Genomic DNA, 19,351 nt, shown 5'->3' on the forward strand with positions numbered 1-19,351 from the left:
GTCCCACAGGACATGGTTGACACCACTTTGTTTGGCAAAGGGACAGATTACACAGCATTTTGCTTGGGATGGCAGCAGCCACACACAGCATCATCTCCACAACATATGGTGTGGTCTGTCACCATTTGTATCCATTTCTGTGCAATCATCTTTTCAGGAACATGTGCAGGATTCAAAAAGAGACAGAAGAATATGCAGGTGCTTTCGATAGCCTCCAAATTAAAATGATAGGAAATGGGCAAATCAGAGTAAAGCACAACTTGCAGCCAGTCAAATAATCCCTGTGCTTAACAGGAACTCCCCAAAACCCTGAAAGACTGCATAGCTCATGCACTCTGAACACTGGCTTGCTTTGTTTTATACAGTCAGTCAGGTTTCCATGACTGACTTCTCTGCTTGGCTCTGTGGTCAGTACAGCCCACATAATTTCAGTACTTAGATTTCATGCATGACTTGAGAACTTCTTTGATGCAAACTGCCCATCCTTTGTTTATCAAGCCCTTCTGCCAAGGCAGCCTTACTAGTATTTAGGATCTCCTTTGGGAATATGTCCAGATACAGTCTTAGTAATCACCTAGGGGACTCTTCAAATGTGGTAACTCATTTTGATCACTGTAGTTCACTTTCCAGCTGTTCAGACAGAGACATGAAGCCCAATGTGCAGAGGGAGAGCCCTCTCTGTTGCCTTGACACAGCATCAGTCATGGGGTAGAAGAGGATCCCTGCCTTGGACAGAACCTGCAGCTGGGAGAAGGAGACCAGGTGCCTTCTATTTGATTTTATTTTTAAAACAGTAGTGGCATATGCAACATGCTAATTGCTGTGCAGACCTTTCTGAGGATGCCTAGCGAGACTTGGTCACAATTGCTGGGATTCATAAAATTATGAATCGTCCCTGGCTGGACGATTTGTTTCAAGAATAGAGCTTTGCACCTTGGCTAAGGCAACTTTGCAAGATAGGTCTCTATGTATTGGGTGTTCTGGTATTGATATTGATAGTAATACCCTGCATACTTCAGTGTGCGTGGCGAATGACGAACAAAATGGTCCGAGAAGTTTTTGTCATACAAGAGAGAGAATTAGGAAGTTGAAGCACAAAGAGTGTTCAAAATCTCACAGAGGTTGTAGATGAAGGTGTAGACATAGAAGAAAGTTTTGAATTAAGACCCTAGAATCGACCAGAGTTTTTTGAACAATGACTTGTAACTATTGTCAAACGTGATTCATATCTCTTTCAAAGACTGAGCCTTCACAGCATTAAGTTGCAGGGCTGTAACACAGCAATGCTTAGGATCAGCGCGAATAGGCCTCCAGCAGATAGTAAGCAGAAATTTTATAGTAGAGCCATGAAACACAAATAGTAAACGACAAGAAAATGAAGGTTTCTTTTTGAGTCAACAGAGAGGGGGAATTGCTGGGATTCATAAAATTAGAGGGTTTTGAGAAAGTGGTTAAAAAGGCAGGCCTCAGACAGCAGACTTGTGAACATTGCTAATACAGTGAAAAGTTTTCTCAGCAGTAGAGCAGACCTGAGAAATAGCACAATTGACTTTTCTAATGTGTCTTCATAGGTTGCAACAAGGTTATTTAATGTATATCTTTAGAAGGTTAGCATGAATGAGTCTCTGTGCTTTGTCTCTCATGAACGAGCCATTGTGTTAGAAAATAAGTCTCTATTGTGTTAACTGTCATTACATGTGTTTCATATGACTAGATAGAATTTTTGTCAATATGTGTTGCTCTATGTGTGATTGGCTGAAACCTAGGCTGAGATGGCTTTATGCTATGCTGTAATGCAACACCCCCTTGGCATTCCCTATGGATCAGAGAGCTGGTAACATAATCTGTCTCCATTGTCCTAGCAATATACTGAGACTGATGTGTTGAATAAACAGCTCATGACACTGGGTCGGATTTGCCCCGCCTCGTTCGTGAATGTATATAGCTGCCGCGGCAACAATCAGATTGATGAGACTAAAATAGCAGCTGCTTTTTTCCTGTACAACCCAGCGGTTGTGGAGGGCCATGATGGATTCTTAACATTGAACATTGAAGGTCCAGCAACTTCATTTTCAGATGACAATCAGTAAAGTACTCTTTTGAGATAAAATCAGGCTTTGGGCCAGATTAGGAGAGGCATCATTGGCATTCTGGAGTATGTATTCCAGAAGCTCCTCAAACCCCCTTTCCTCAGGAGCCCCACATGGCTCTGACAGCCTGAAGCACTTGTTGCTGGAGCCAGGAGCTGGGCAGACAGCACCAGTGCAGCCTTGTAACTCTCTTTGTACTGAACTAGGAGCTGTAAAATAAGGCCATGTCTTCTCACTGAGGTATTTTGAAATTCAGGCTTTCTTTGGTGACATGTTTAGACACTGTGTCCATGGGAATAGCAGTAATTATTTTCCAGATAGAGGTTGGACATTGTGCATTAAATGAGATGGTGGGGGACATGCTGAACTGCAAGAGTAAAGGAAGCACCAAATGGTACCCAAATGCTCTTTGTCTGCATTCTGTCTGTCTGGTGCTCAGAACAGTGCAAAGGTCATGGAGAAAACAGTGATAACACAATGTGATAATACAAGTAAAGGGTATATATTGATTAATTCCTACAAAATCTAAACAAATTTACTTCTTCAGCTAGCTAAGGAGTGGGGACTGGTTTTGTAGGTTTCATGAGGCATTTTTGTTTTATTGTGTAGTAAATGTGTGTGTGCATATGTGCAGTCCTTTGGTGGTTTTTGTAGGTATAATTTCCCTGTTTGCTTGGGTAATCACAGAAAGAAAATTTTCATTTCAGGGAATCTCACAGTGAATATCTCCCTAAAGGTGGATAGTTGGTTCCACCTATTAATCCTGCATAAGCTCTACATAACCAGTAAGGGAGTTGTAGCTCCAGAAAGTTTCCAGACCTTTTTGCTACAATACTTCCATTTTTCCAGTGAAATCTTTAGTTTGATCTGATTGTGTTTCTTAACTTAATGTATATTTCATTGAGAATCCTAAAGCAAGTAATAGGACAATATAATGCACAGAACTGATAATGCACAGAATAATTCCCAAATGCTGCTGCATACATCTGAGCTGGGTAGGCTTGAAAGTGTGCTGTAGAATCTGCAGAATAAATGCAAATTCAGGTTCCAGCTGGTGATCAGGGCAGCCACCAAACCTCTGGGGGCTGTGTGGTTAAGCACCTTACAAGCATGCTGAAGTACCACTAAAGGCTGTGTCTTCTTTGAGTCCACTGAGTCTGTGCAGCTCCTGGAGCTTCATTTTAAAGCCCATTCTCTGGAGGTGAAAGCAGTAGATGTGCAGAGGCTCACAGTGCAGTGCACATGGCTGCACAGAGCCACAGCCTGGGAGTGCCACTCATCTGGGACAGGGACAGCCTTGTCACTTCCTGCAGAGCACGCCAGAACAACCTGGGAGACCAAGAACTGATTACAGCAGGCAGAGAGAGAGATGCATGATAAGGCATAAAGTCAGCAATCTCATATGCATTTTCAGTTTCAGAAAACACCAGATAAGACTATTGGACTCCTTAGGCATCACATTCCTTTAAATCTTTACTTGCTACAATTTGAGTTTCTTGGGCAGAATGCTTCAGGACAGCCAGTTCACTGTTCACAGTGATAGATAGGGAGGTGTGCAGTAGGTCAAGAAACTTCTTTGAAAGAGCCCATAAGCATTGAGGAAGCAGTTGCATATAATTTTTCAAAATATTTTAACTGCTTGTTACTCAAGGATATCATCATAATCTGTTGAATTCAAGTGCTTTTCTCTTTTCTTTGAATGTTTGCAGCAGCAGGTGGGTGGTGGGGTGTATGAAGCATCTTGAGTTGACATGAATGAACCACTTTGAAAAAAGAAAGAATCTCTCCTGGGATTTTTCCTGATTTTTGAACCAAAATTCTAAGCTTGGGAAATTTTCACAAGCTGGGCTGGTTAGGCACAGGCACAGAAAGGACATAATTTCTTGGGATTGAAATTTTTGAGACAGAGATTTTTGTCCTGTGGTTTTCAGATTACACTGTAAAACCAAGTTCAGAATATGTAAAAGTCTTTTAAGATATTTTTCAAAACAAGGCTAGAGTGTGAGCTCAAGCACTTTAGAGAGTTGTCCACCAAGAACTCTGATTTTTGAAGGAAAGGGTAAAGAACCAAAATTCCTGCATAAATCATCTGTACACAGAATCAACATGTGTCCTTATTTTGTTTAACCTAGTAAAGTTGCTGAGAGATTTGCTTTGGTAAGGAAGCTGGGGTTGTGTGTGACTCATGAAGAGACTCTTGGCTAATCTGACTGTTTGATGGCTTTGAATAGCTTAGCAAAACACATTTTTGACAACTACATTTTCAACCCATTCTGTGTGAACCAACTGTGTTCCACCGAGCAGCTGCAATAACCTCTGACTAATTGTCTTTTCAGAAGGTTACCTGCTGAGAGCATCTGCCACGACATCCATTCTCCCAGAAATGTTTCATCTCAGAAGTGCCTGATGCAGGCTGGAGAGCCCAGCACCACAGGCAGGAAGGGAGTTACCTCTTGAGACACAACAAGAGGATGGGATTTGCCTGACCTTGCTGAATGTGCATCATCTGTGTTAAAACTCTGAGCATCCTGTCTAAACTGCTTTGGAAGGCTCCCTGAAGCCTTCCTTGAGCTGAGATGTGCTGTTGATCTGGACAGCACATCTGGGAGTGAGCCAGGATCCCACACACCCTCGTACTCACCATGCAGGCTGTGCCAAGCTGTGCTCCAGCTGCCCCCTCCAAGCCCTTGTCTGGGCCTGAGACACTCAGGGAGCAGTGCAGCAATACATAAATAACACCAAGGAGTTTATTGCTTGTAATGCCATTCTCTTCCCCAGATCTCATGCAGGAATATTTATTCAGGAGCATATTTGTGGTGATGGTATCAACAGATATTAAAGCTCTATCCAGGAGGATTAAGAGTACCTGCTTATGGGAGCAAGTTGTCTAGAGAAAGAAAAAGAAACCTTGAATTTATCCTTGCAGAAATAGCAATTTATATGTCAGCTGCTGTTTGTTTTAAGGACTCTGCTCTTGGAGTCTTGTGATGATACATCAATGTTCCCGATCATTTCAACAAAAAATGTCTTGTTTCATGGTTGGGTTTTATAGTTAATGACAAACATGTCTTAACTGTCCCCTGAAAAGTAGGTGTGAAAGGAAGACAACATTTGATTCTATGTATTTTTGGCTTTTACAGTTATTTTGCATGGACTCATTAAAGAGTATCAAATGCTTGGGATTAGGATTAGCATAGGATTACTATGTTGGATGCTCTAGGTGTTGTGCTCACAGACATACTTTTTCTGTCAAAAGTGCTCCAAAATCAAAATGTTTGTTTCTTGCTTGGCAACCAAATTAAAAAATCAAAGCAAGAAGATACTTCCTTCCTTTCCTCCTTGGTGTTTTTCCACCATTTGACAATTGCACTTGACAACAATAAATTACCTTCAAGACTGTATCAGATACTAGATTTAGTAATGAGGGGAAAGTCAGGCAAGTCAGACCAAGATATGATTGGTTGGGAATCAAAACAAAATTGGCACTTTTATCAAAAAGCATCCACGTGTCTGTATTCTCTTGGCTGCTGGGTGTTGCATTCAGTCTCTAGTGTTTAGCAGAGGCTGCAGGGCTGTGGCACTGTCTGAGCCCTTAGGCCTGACCTGCAGCCTGTGCTGATGAGAGGAGGGGTCAGGGTGGATGGAGCGGGCTGGGACTGTGTTTTGCCTCCCTCTGGCTGCTGGCTGCAGCTGGCTGCACACAGACAATGGTTGGAGGCAACCTTGGATCTCTGGCACTGCTGACTCTGGTTATCAGCGGCCTGTTATGAAAGGAGGATGTGCAGCAGCAGCAGGTGCCTTTACCTGCAGGTTACAAGAACCAGAAGTGCTGTTCTCCACCCAGAGCAGGAGTGGGATGGCTTTGTCATACAGTCAAACCAAATGCAGGTATAACTTAATTGGTAAAGTACAGGGGTAAGTGGTTGCTGTCCCTGCCAAGGCTGCCCATGGCAGCCCTTCCCAGCCCCTGCCAGTTCTCCTTCCACCATGGTGGCTGACTGGGATCAGCAGCAGCTCCCCAAGAAGGAACTTTCTTTTTACATGAACTGCCATGAGCCTTAGAGAGACGCCTCCTTCTCTCACACCTCAGTGCTAATAATAATTCAATGCAGAGTAAAGAAAAGGGTAAATCTATGAGTGGGCTGCCAGGAATTTTCTTCTATCAGTGTCCAGAACTCTTCAATGGTAGTGGTATCTGTTGGGGGCCCCAGAGCTGGACACACACAACATCTGGAGTGCTGTGTCCAGCTGTGGAATCCCCAGTACAAGAAGGACATGGACCTGTTGGAGTGAGTTCAGAGGAGTCCAAAATCACTCAATTGATCATGGGGCTGAAACACCTTCCCATGAAGACAGGCTGAGCTGGGGCTGTTCAGCCTGGCAAGCAAGAGGCTCCAGGGAGAGCTTATAGCACCTTCCCCTTACCTTAAAGGGGGCTACAGTGAGCCTAGAGAGAGAATTTCCACAATGGTGTGACAGGACAAGGAGCCTTACCCTGAAAGGTTTAGATAAGGTTTAGGAAGGTGTTCTGTACTGTGAGGGGGGTGAGGCCCTGGCGGGGTTGAACGGAAAAGCTGGGGCTGCCCCATCCATGGCAGGGTCCAAGGCCTGGCTGGAGGGGGCTCTGAGTTACCTGGTCCAGTGGAAGGCTCCCTGCCCATGGCAGGAGGCTGGAGCTAGGTGGTCTTCAAGGTCCCTCCCATCCCCAATAACTGGACAGTTTTATGAACTCTAATTAGTTAGTAGCAAGATGAAGCAAGTCTGCAGTAATGTACAGCATATTAAAATGTCTCAAATGACGTGAGACACATGAAGTGAAATGAAATACCAATGTCCTTTCTAACACAGAAAAAATATTTCTAAATTAAGCCAAATGCAGTTTTTCACAGACTCCAAGGAATAGATGGTAGAAGGATGTTTGGAAATAGACATTTTTCATTATAATCCTGTGTTTGAAATGTGCTGACTTTAGAAATTTAGTATGAAATTAGTTCCAGGAGAGTAAACCTAGCAAAGATAATGGATGCTTGTTTTCTTTATCAGAATCCCTCAATTATGGAAATGTGGCAAATAGGTAATACCTCTAGGTTGAGTTGAATTAACATGTGCTCAAAATGAATCTAAAATGTGTCCCTTTCTCAGACAAAAATCACACAGCACAGATACTCAAAAACTGAAATACATCCCTGGCTTTGAAATGATAGTTGTTTTTCTGCATCAGCTTCTTGAAAATGTCATGTGAGATTAGATCTGTTCACTGTTGTGTTGGTAAGCATATACACCCCCTGCAAAGGGCTGTCTTTGTTTACTGTCTCAGGCTGGGTTTTCAAAGGCAACTGCTCATTTGTGATACCTTTTATAAAGATCTTTCCTTTCAGTAAACACTGGATATGAACTGTTACAAAACCAGGGTCCTTAGAGGAGCCTCCAGCTGGGCATGAAAGATGATGCAGGTAATGAGGAAGAAGAAATGCTTCTAACACCCTGTCCTCAAAAGACAAAGTGAGAAGAAACAGGCTAGATGACCACTAAAGCCTGAGTTTGCTTGCTCTAAATGCAGAGCTTGACAGTCTGCTGTCTGCTTGCTCAGTGTTGGCAGCTGTGTCCAGACCCTCTGATGACTCAGAGTGGTTGTGCTCCCTCTGTGGGGTGGATGGAGCTCAGGTTGGCATCAGTTGCATTTCTCCTCATTCATGGGTTTCTGTCTGAAGGGCCAGCTGGCTCATTTCAAACTGAAGTACAAGGACAAGCTAATGACTGAGACAATGGGGATGATTGGGGAATTTCAGCATGAGTGCAGTCCTGAGGCCTGACCTGATGTAATTAGCCAGTTTGCCCATTTTATTTTAGTCCTCCAGCTCTGTGGCTAAGCAAGGTATTTTCCATTGCTTGGGAGAGCTTTTGAAATTTTCCTTTCTTTGCAGCAGATGAGCTCAAAGAAAGAGAGACAGGTCTTTGTGAGACAGGTTTATCTCCACTGATGCTACACAGATGGGAGACACCCTCTAATTCACCTGAAATCAAATACTTTTGAGATTAAGTACCTGTTTGCTGCTTTCCAATTTTAAAACCCCCCCATAGATTTGCCCTTTGTCTTCAAAATTGCTTATGTCACCACTGCTTTCTTTTTTGTCTTGGGGGATGCAGTCAGTTCTATCTGTATCTGTCTACACCAGCTGAAGGCTCAGAACATTCCTGTATGTTCTTCCATGATGTGAAACCAGTTGCTGGGTCTGAAATGTGCACCATTCTCAGGCCACTACTGATGTGGGCATCTCATGTAGTAGATGACAGTAGGTGGTGTTGGGAACATTGCCCTAGAGAACCTGGAGGATAACAGCAAAGCAGCTATAAAAACAGAAATCAGAGTAGCACTGTAATCAGGTAAATGTGCCCACATAAGGAGGGAAATAATTAAGGAAGCTGGTTTTTACTGTTCCTCTATTTCATAGGGCATATTTACACTCAGGGGTCAAGTGCTCATGGCAGGGAGTGGGTGGATTTTTTTTAGTCTTGTGCAATACCTACTGATTTATCATCCCATCCTTTCTCTGCTCGATCAGACCTTCATGTCCATTGCTACAAGAGCTTGGGGTTGGTAGAGGCAAATATGGGCAAAGTGACAGCTTGGCAGAGCCAGTCAGCCCACAGCCCACAGAGAAGAGCCTACCAGGAATGATTTTGAAGGAGTGAGAAGCAGGAATCCACTGCCAGCCTGAGTTTCAGCTGATGTGAATGCTGCCTTGGCAGCATCGGTATCCTGTTAGCTTCACATTGGGAACCTGGCCCCAAAACCCCAACAGTGCAGCTCATCCCACACCTACAGATACATGCTTTCATGAACTAAGCAGGATGTCACCTGGAAAAGGGTGCAAAGCCCATCCTGATGAGTCCCATCCCAGCACTGCTGTGGTCAGAGATCTGGTCCATAAAACAGGTGATGGTGATGGACAAAGCTGCATCCCAAAACATTTTAGTGGTCGCCTTGGCAGTGCTGGGTTAACACTTCGACTCAATGATCATAAAGGCCTTTTCCTACCTAAATGATTCTGTGATTCCATGAAATAATATGGTGAGCTTTTCTCTGCATGGTTCCTCAGCCCCAGAAGCTTGAGCTTGTGATGAGTTTACAGGCATTTATGTGCTGCACCCTGAATTAACAACTGACTGTTGCACTCATCTCCTGTTCAGAAAGGCAGAAAAAGGAGCACAAATCCCCTTCAGAAAATGTACAAGCTTAAAAATATTTAGGTTGGAAGAGACTTCAGGAGATGGTTCCAGTAAACTCTGCTCAAAGTAGGGCCACATCAGGTTGTGTGGGGACTCATCTGGTTGAGCTGCAGATTTCTGTGCAGGTGGAGGTCCCACAGCCTGGTCAGGAACTTGGTCCAAAAGGTAACCACCTCACTTGGAAGAGGTTTTTCCTTGCATCTGACTGGAATATCTCTTTTGCTTCTGGTGTCCATTGCCTCTTGTCCTTTTGCTGTGCTTCTCAAAGACAAGTTTGGGTGAAGGGGAAGTTACAAGTGACCTCCACTGTGGTGTGATGGCTGCACACCTCTGCAAGAGCTTTCCTAGCAGCCCCCAGCTCTGAGTGTGCTGTACTGCTTAGCAGGGGAAAGAGAAACTCTGCAACCTCCTCATTATCTTATGGGGTCTGGCGGGGGGAAGGATAGGGGTGAGCTGTTTTCACACCTATGCACCAATGGCCAGTTCTCACCATCTTAGCCAGCAGAAAGGGTGTGGGAACAGCAAATACTACTTGGGCATTTGACAGAGCCTTTCCAGTTTTTGGCCATCAAGCCTTCAGTAGTTAATGCAAATCCAACCAAACAGAAGAGCCCTGTTCTCTGGGACTCAGACTATAGGAGGAATAAGCTGTGCTTTCACATGAGGCAATAAAATTCAAGTAGGATTTGTTAAATCATGCAAATGATTTCTGGTCTGCACTTTATCTAAGGAATGGATTAAGAGTTTTTTGATTGGTGAGTAAAGTTGATTAAAAAAAGTTCTAGGGTCACAATATATATTCTACAAGTACATTTACTAAGCTCAAACCTGACTTTTTTCATTTTAGTTGAAATCATTATAATTTCTTTGCTCTGTTCTATACTCACAGTCTGGTTTTGGATTTCTGTTTTGTTTTTCTCACAGCCCCAGCAGAGAGCTCTCCATAAACATTTCCAGCCTCTAAAGCTGCTGTCCTGCCACTTGATATGAAAGCGAACTTTCCTTCATGAAAAAACCACAATAAATGGCGCTGCCAGAAGATGACCATGGAGGATTGAAGACAAACTTGAAGTAAAATCAGCCTACTCAGCTGATACATTCTGGGGAGACCTGGTTTGCTGTGGAGTAAATATGTGGTGCAAAATATCCAAAATATCTAATTTGTTGAAAATGGTCATTGACAGACCTTTAGCTGGAAAATTTCTTCCAGTCTTCATCACTGTGCATAACTTTTGAGTTCCCTTTAGGGGACTGTCTATGCCCTTCACTAGAAGTCCTGTTTTAGCATGGCAACTACTGGATTCTTTTATTATGTATGCAGATGGCATGATGTTTTAGGAAAAACTTACAACAATTCTCCAATCTCAGTGGATATGTTCACAATATTACACCCTGATAGGAATGTAAACGTCTTGTATGTGTTAGTTTTGCAGTCTAATGGTATTCTGTTAAACAATATCAGCACTTCATATGTGCTTTTCTAACAGAACTAGCACAGTCCATATATATATAATGGTCCTTTTTTAAAATTCTGAGGATATGTTTCAGTGTTTGTGCTGAGACTGCATCCAAACTAAGCCCAGTACTAGCATCCCTTCACTGGTTCACAGTAGGTTGTGTAGATAGATTTGCACGTGGCAGAGATGTGACTTCTTTTATCAAGACTTAGAGAAGAGCTGTCACAGAGGTAGCCAAAACCAGGGTAGTTTGAAGGAGCGGTAGGATACTGTGTCTGCTCTCCCTCTCACCCACCAAATGTCAAAGGGTCCTGTTGTTGGTGTGCCAGTGTGTTTTCTAACTCAGCGAGGGAGAGGCAAGGGAGAGCTTTTCTCAGACGTGTATGTGACCCTGGGTTTGGTCTGCAATAAAACCAGAATAAACTGGAAGAATTCAGGTTCTTTATGCTGGCCACCACTTATGTTTTGGGCAGGGCTGGGAAATTGTAGTCCAAACCAAACTCTCTAAAAAGGTAAAGTGTAAGTCTATACTTCTAGGGAGCAAGACACTCCCTTTGGAGAGGGGAGATTTCTTCATTAACTTTTTCCACTTTCTACTCAAAACAGTATTTTGGTAGGAACTGGGAATAAGCAAATGGTTCCAATAAGCCTTTCAATATACTGTAGCAGGCTCATGACTGTTGCATTCAATCTGAACGTTGTTTTTTGTTCAGTCTCTGAATGGCTGACCTCATCACTGGTTGTATCACAGCTGGCTGTGGTGCTGTTTCTTCCATGGGGACTCAGTGGAATTTGTGTCTGTCCCTTACATCAGGACCTTCTCAGCACACTCTTTATAATGAACTGATGTCATCAACATTCTGAGGGGGCTTACCTCTTTGTTCCTTCTTCCTTTAAAATCAAAGGTAGCTTTTTTGTGTACTTAAAGACTGTCACTCTCTCCAGCCTGATAGAGTAGAGTAGAGTTAGCATTAATTCCAAACTCTGCATGAGACAATGCTGTGTGAAGGTGCAATGATGGAGAGAATGTGCAGTTAGAGTAAGTCACAGGCACCTTTCTGGAGGAAGCTCCTGTGTTATAATTCTTAAAAACTGTTGTGCAGTTCATTGCTAGAGAGTGGAAGGTCAACCACTGAGGGTGCCTGTACAACAAACAGATAATTATCTTCAGGGTTTATTTTTTTTTAAGATGGTTATGGGCTTAGGTTTCAGCTCTCCACCCGTCTCATATTCAGCATAGTGGATACTTCTATAGCACTCAGTGCAAAAGCAAAATATTTTTACTGGTGACAAAGATTTTCAGAAGTTGCTAGCGATTTTTAATGGTTTGGGTCTTTCCATGGATTCTCAAATGGAGCTCCCAAGAATTACAAAGTAGTAATCTTCTACATTCTCTTTCTGAAAGTCCTGGTCCCCAATTTCAAATTAATTGGTGTAAAAATTCTCCTTAAAACATAAGGATCTTTGCCAATTGCAACATTTGCACTTTTTAGAGCTTTTCATAGGGTTGCAGGTTGGAATCTGATACCAATAGAGCTGGCCATGTGCATGGCACAGGTCCACTGTAAGCTTCAGCAAATTTTACAGCTCTTTCTGCTACAGGTTTTAAAAATGCACTCTGACAACTGACATCAATTTCATGTTGGTAAAGCAGTTAAAAACAAAATACTTTGATTGATATGTTAAATTAAAAAGAGAATGCTATACTTCTACAGTAGTTCTCTTATTTTACTACCCAGTGAAAAAAATCCAGAATAATTTGAATGATAAAAGAAGAGTTTATCAGAGAATCTTATCTTGAAAGGGTGTGTGAGAAGAAGTTGGGTTAGGCAGAGAGCCACCAGAAGCTTTTTTTGTATCAATGTTAGTTTTGAACATCTTCCAGTATATGGGCATGAATTTAGATGTGTGCACTTATCCTGTTAAAACAGTTTGTTTTAAAAGCTTCCCAGGATTTTAGCTATGGTGACCTAGAAAAGCAGTGTTATAGGCCCTGAGAAATGTGAAAATCAAGTCCAGACCCTTGAGTAGCCAGACTCTGAGAGATGTCTGCTGTAGGTGCCTATTGGACAAACCTCCCCTGGAGCTGGTTGGTCTCCATCCTGCAGCCAGCCTATGCATGTGGATAACTGCAAGCATAGCCCCCCGAGCCCCGTGACACTTCTCACGTGTGTGACTGTCTGCCAGAGCCATAAGGAAATAACTGTACTTTTTGGCTTGTATTTAACTATTCATTGTGTTTGGATTTTTTTAATCACTGTTATTCTCCCAAAGTAGGCCATGCTTCCTCAGGGATATTTATGAAATTGTTCTACATCTCCTGAACAACTATCTGGATCCCAGCATATTCTTCTGAAAACTTTTTAATATAAATAAACATGTGGGAGAGGTTTTTGTTCTTATGAATGGGGGCAGGTACTGTGTTCTCGGAAAGGCTGTTGAGTGCAGACAATCAAGTCTATTGCATTTTTTATGCTGAACACCTTATTAATACCAGACATATCCGCTTTTGCCTGGGTCGCAGGAACAGTTCAGGGGAAAGAATGCTTTATCTCCAGTCAATAAATCATTTATGTCGAGAGTGCCAAAGACCAAGTCAACATGAAAGGGAGCAAATAAGTTATTCCGGCAAAGGAAGTGAATTTAAATATGCTCAGAGCCATTAGTTCACTGCAAAAGAGTGGAAGACTAATGCTGTTTTCATAAAGCAGCCATTATCAGCCAGTGCAGATAGATAAATTCATCAAGGCCATGCTGCTGTTACAGTGATCACCAGTTATTATCTCTGAGACAGGGCAGGGTTGTGACCAGGACCCTGTTCCTGTGCAGGCCTGCAGCCCTCCTCCCAGCCTGGAGCCTGCCCTGCTGCCACGCTCCCCTGGCTTCCCTGTGCCAGGTTCAGCATCAGATCCCTCCAGGAATCCCTGGCAGAGCTCAGCCATCCCGAGTGCTCCGCTCCATGACACGGCCTCCACCAGAAACCTGAGGAATTGCTCACCCCAGAGAGCACACTGCAGCTGAGATCATCCTTTGCACTGTTTTGTTCCTCGTTTCTTTTTCAGCTGGGTGGCTTTCTGTGCCTGAACACCTGCCATTTACTCTGTTAAGAAAAAAGGCAGCCTTCCAGGAAGGGAGTTTGGAAAAGCTCCATGAGCTCTTTGGTTTTGCTGGTCCAGATGCATGGCAGTGCTGTACCAGTGAGTCCACCCCTCCCTGTCTCTTCCTTAGGGTAAGTGTTGTCACTCAACTGCAGCTGCAATGTCATTGAGGAAATGAAACCATTAAAAACTACAAAATTCTGGGTTTGCCCTGAATTTTCAGAAGACCCCATGGCAGACCCTGGCAGACCTCCATTGGCACTACTCCATCACAGGCTCCAGAGATGTGTTGATTAGTGCCAGCCAAGGAGCCAGTATCGAGGTGGCATTTTTTTGTGATCACTAAAATGAACCTCCTCCACCTGCCACAAAGCCAAAAGATCTGCATTATTCAAAATAAAGCAAAGTCACATTGGTCCCCTTAAGAGTTACCATCTCTGCCATCAGAGTCTCCTTGAACAGCTCTGCTGCAAAACTGCAATTAACCCTGGTATATATAGGCTGTCAATAAGATTTTAATTTAAAAAGAGAAGGTCCTTTGGTATAATTAAAATTGATGGGTGAGGGGAAAATATGACCAGCATTACCTGCAACCTCTTATAGTAAAATTCAGGAAAGTAATCTGGAGGGCAAAAAACCCACCAACATAATGTATGGGTGATTAGGCAGGCTCATGAGGATAAATCAGCAAGTAAGGAAAGTAGATGCTTAATGAAGGAAGCCAAAAATGTATGGGAAGTCAGTGGCAAATAGGTTAGGGCTGGTTACACCAAAGACTTTACATATATCCTAATAAATACTGCCATATCAAAGCTAAGTGTGATGTTAGACAGGCCCAGCACAGAGATTGCTCACACTACATTGGAAACCCAACAAACAGTCTTGTTTTGTATTTGAAAGCAGTGGAAGGAGAGAGTCAGATTACACATTAAAATGTAATTCCTCCTGCTCCATCAAGTAGTTACAGGTAATATTAAGCAGTAGCTATCCAAACATAATTTTAAATTTGTTGAACCATTACCTGAATCCAAAAGTGAAGGAAAAATTTGCCTAGGACTCCTCAGAACCAGAAAACATAAAGGAAGCTTCAAATGACACCAGACCCACAATAATGCAGAAGAATGAGTGGTTTGATACAGAAAACTATAGACTCATTAGCTTCCTATCGGTCTTAGGCAAAATCATGGAAAAGTTGATAAGGTGTAATCATTAGAGTAATTGATAAAATTGTTCATATTATTTTTATAGAACTGTATTATGCCAAATAAACTTGCTATTATTTTTGTGGTATCAAAGGATTGTTGAGAAAAGAGGCTCTGCTGGCATACTATACTTAGCCTCCTACAGAGCATTTGATTCTGATAAAGAACAAAATAGCACAATGCAAAATCAATATCACCCATATTTCATGGATTAAAAATGGATTACAGGCTGATCACAAAAAATAGCTGTAAATATGAATTATCCTCACTGAGACTATTTCTGATGAGCTCTTCCCAAGGTTCACTCTATTTTCAATATACCCCCCAGGGAAAATTACTGTTGGCAACAGCCAGAGATGACAAAAACAGGGGCACAATAAATAATGATTTGAGCGGGTCAGTACTGGAGAATAACCTGGAGGACAGAAAAGTTAAAAACCCAGGAGAGATGGCAGCAAATCCAACTTAGTAGCATGGGGAGTATGCAATAGCACAGTGGCTGTGAAGGTGTCATAAATTATCTGTTCAGCATCAGCCCCAGAGATGCCTTTGCCAGCTGGGATGTAGGACCTGGCAATAGTGATGCCATTCTAGTCTTTCAAGAAAGGTATCAACAACCTGGGAAGATTATTTTCAATAGTTCCCAGTGTCATTCAAGGGCAGGAAAACAGGTCTTATTATAGTGTCAAACTAATGAAGCTCAAGCTATTAATTTATCTCAGAAGCAATTTGAAGCAGTGACTTGATCTCTGTCTGCAATCACAGTCTTCTACCTGGGCAGGGAAACGCTGTCTGAAGGCAGGTGGCTCTTCTGTTTGGAGGAAAAGGGAATGATGTGCTCTGCTGGTTGGAAACTGATTTCAGGCTAGAAGTTAAGTGCAAATACTCACCAGGGAGGATAATTACCAGTGGAGACAACATACTCAGTTACCTGGTATGTTCTCCATCACATAAAGTCTTTAAATGTATGCACAGTATTTTTCTAAGTCAAAAAGCTCTACCTCAAACTGAAGCCCAGGCGTGGGGCAGCAATTACTGGATGAAGTTATTAGGCATGTGTTATGCAAGGATTAGACTAGATCATCAGATGTAAACTTCTGAATTAAAAATATCCTGAAGTTTCCAATATTACAGGAAGGCAGGGTGATCTATATCCTCTTTTTTTCCTCTCCCCCACAAAATGGTATTAATTTAAACAGCTTCTGTGGACAGCTCTGCATTTGGTATGAGCATCACTAGCTAGGTCTGCTCAAGTTGTAAGGTTCTGCTGCACATATTTAAAGGATGAGAACTGGACAAGAAAGGACAACAAAACCCTTGGACATACCAAGATTCTGTAGCTTTTCATTGATGGCAGCCTGGGACAAAATGCTCCATGCAAATGATGGGGCCATGTGGATGTGTAGTCAAAGCAAGGCACAACAGCTGTGGGTTTGCCTCTTAAGGAGGCAGCATCTTGCTGGCAAGAAACAGATTTTCGTGCCTGCAACAAGAAGCTGCAGTGCTGATGGAGAGGGTGATTGTATCACTGTGCAGCTGGGCACAGCACACAGGTTCCTTCTTCAAAGACAGCAAAGTTCTGCTCTCATGAGGAGCCCCACTGGAGCTGGGTAATAAAGCCCTGCAAGCGAAATTACATCAGTGGGATTACCCAGAGACATGACAGCTGCTCCCAGCAGTGGGTTTTTGCCAGATTGGGTCCCATTACCATTGGCTGGATTGAATGTTGTACTTCAGAAATAAGCAAAGGAGTACTTGGCGTCTGATTCAGATCTCACAAAACCACTGTTGATGTGCACAAGGCAAGTGTGAACCACTGGAGTCACCTTCTATGTGCTTCATCAACTGTGGGAAAAGCACAAACTGGATGTACAGTCCAAAGAGTAAACAGTTCACACAAACAAGGGAAACTATAAAAGCAATACTTACTGCAGATTGGTCCTGGACACCTTGCAGCTCTGGAGGAGAGTGTTCTGTGATAGGCATGGCTGGGATGGGGTGAAGCTGAACTGGCACATGACTCTGACATCTGCTTCTGCCACCATTATCACAGCTCAGGCTCAGGCCAGGCTCAGTCTAAGAAGGAAATGAAAAGCTCCTTTCTGGTACTAATTCCAAATATATCTAAATACTTTCTCAGAAAATAAAAATCGTCTGTAGTTGTTACACCTCTAATCACATTCCTTCTATTAAGCATTTGCCTTGAATTTATCTATTTAATATCATGAGTCACCAAATTAAATAGCAAAACACAGGGAGTTTTATAGCAGAGAGATTGGTATTGCAGCAAAACTGCATGTAAGCAAGAAGAAGCTGTGCAGAGAAGGAAAAAAACTCTCAGATTGTCCCATCAGATGCTTGAGAGACTTGCTAAGTTGGTTGGGTTTTTTTCAATATTGAGAGGGCAGCTTTACATCTAGGCAGAAGTTTTCCTTACTGAGCCAGGCTTTGGTCTCAAGAGCAGATAGAAAAAGAAATGTTTGGAGTCCTTTTGTCACTTTGTCTGCTTCCCTTGTATGTAAGAGGCTCCTTCTCTGCACTTCTGAGAAAGGTGAAGAGGAGATTAAGTGGCAGTAGAAGAAGCACAGAGGGACAGGAGCTTCCAGCCTATGCAAAGCATCTCAGCATGAGACTCACATCTCATCCTTCTCCCCTGAATCCAGCCCCACTGACCAAGGGGAGGAATGGAGCCATGCTGGGCTACCCCACAGGCAGAGAGCAGTGCTCAGTCTGTGCTGAGCAGCTCCTGCAGCCACGGCAGGAGACATTTCCTGGCAGGACTGGACAATCCCCTGGTGATGGGAATGACCAGCATTTCCCCAGAGGGGATGTGTCCTCTCAGGAGAAGTCTCCTTTGCTTTGCACTAAGCTGCAGGGATGCTTGGCAAGGCTAAGATGAGTATTTTTAAATTTCTCACAGATATTGCAGAATCTGAAGGTGGCAGGGCAGTACCTTGGGACATGCTGGGCTTTGCTTTCATTTCTTGTAGGGGCTGCAGCTACCTGGACCTGCCTCGAAATTATTGTTTCTTTTTCACTGTCTGGGTAAGATGGGAGGAATGCCTGCCTGGCTCTGCACACCATAAACCAGCAACGAGGACTCTAAATTTGGGGTCCTCTGCTTTGGGGAGTTGAATTTAGGGTTATTTGAACATGACCTTGAGGATGTCAGGCAGCTGGAATTGCAGTTGAACCTGAGTTGCGTCCAAAGGCTGCTTCCCAAAAAGGAGCCCATGGACACAATCAGGTCCACATTGGCCTCTGATGATGGACATGAGCTGCAGGGAGTGACAGGAAGGCTGGGATCAAGGTCCTGAGAGATCTGGTCTCCTGATGCAGGACATGGGATGCAGAAAGGCTGACTGTGAGCCCTTGGCCATGGTTGAAGCACTCACTTGAAGCCAGCAAGGCGTGTCTGGTCCTGCTGCCTTGGGACTCAGTTCTGGTTTAGATTCACTAAGGAAATACTCTAAGCCAATGATCTCCTTTTAATGTTAACTTGGTTGATAATCTAGAAGATGCCAGCACTCTAATGCTTATAAAGTGACACACTGTTATTCCCAGTACATCTATGGCTGAACTTTTTAATGATGGAGCCAAATGAGGTGGCATGAGACAAAAGTGTGCCTTTTTGTTTGATGTACACTGCGTTTCCCCAGGCATCCAAGGTGTTCAGCTGCACAGCAGTGCTTTTTTCCCAAAACAAAACTTATCATGCAAACTAATTTTTAGTACACAAAGTGGCCATCACTTAATTCCAACTTACAGCTTTTATATTCAGTCTTTACTTCTGTTTTCAAAAATCAACAAAAATAAAGCCCGGGCGGGAGGGAGGAGTTCTTTTAAACAATAAAATTAAAACCAATATCAAGTTTTTGGTATCTTTGGGCATGATCTCTGGAAGCTTTGGGTATCTGCTTTATCATTTTGTATATTTGACAATTTTGTACTCTGCATTGTTTGACTTCATTTGTGCATGGCAATGTATTAAAACATGGAATTTTTATTATACAGTAAAAGTATTTTGTTTGATTTAAATAAGATCAAGCTTGACCCAGGTCATGAACAGTAGGGGAAAAAACCCCAGAATTTTCTCTAGAAACAGTTCTCATTCAGGTTGTTTCCAAGACCTGAAGGTGGGCAGAGCTTTTTGCCCACCCAAGTCTCCTTCCGCAGTGGCAGTCCCTGGCTCTGTGCAGTGAATTGCTGCACGGGTGCAGGGGTTGCCCAAATGCAGCACAGCACAGGTGTTACCTGAGCAAAGGGCTCTGCTC

At 43.0% G+C, this 19,351-nt stretch overlaps 1 protein-coding gene across 4 annotated transcripts in view; it reads left to right on the forward strand.

The window, feature by feature from the left end:
* SAMD12 (sterile alpha motif domain containing 12) overlaps window positions 1-19,096 on the forward strand; it is a 176,762-nt gene extending 157,666 nt beyond the window's left edge. For all 4 annotated transcript variants that reach the window (XR_012583384.1, XR_012583382.1, XR_003382698.2 and 1 more), the window contains one exon: window positions 10,245-19,096. Coding sequence is in view for 1 of the 4 variants with exons in the window: in XM_005479552.4 (XP_005479609.1) it covers window positions 10,245-10,267 (23 nt within the window). In the remaining 3 variants the exon portion in view is untranslated. The remainder of the gene's footprint in view (window positions 1-10,244) is intronic.
* The last annotated feature ends 255 nt before the right edge of the window (window positions 19,097-19,351 follow it).

This window comes from Zonotrichia albicollis, chromosome 1, assembly GCF_047830755.1.
Source record: "Zonotrichia albicollis isolate bZonAlb1 chromosome 1, bZonAlb1.hap1, whole genome shotgun sequence".
Classification (NCBI taxonomy): Eukaryota; Metazoa; Chordata; class Aves; order Passeriformes; family Passerellidae; genus Zonotrichia; species Zonotrichia albicollis.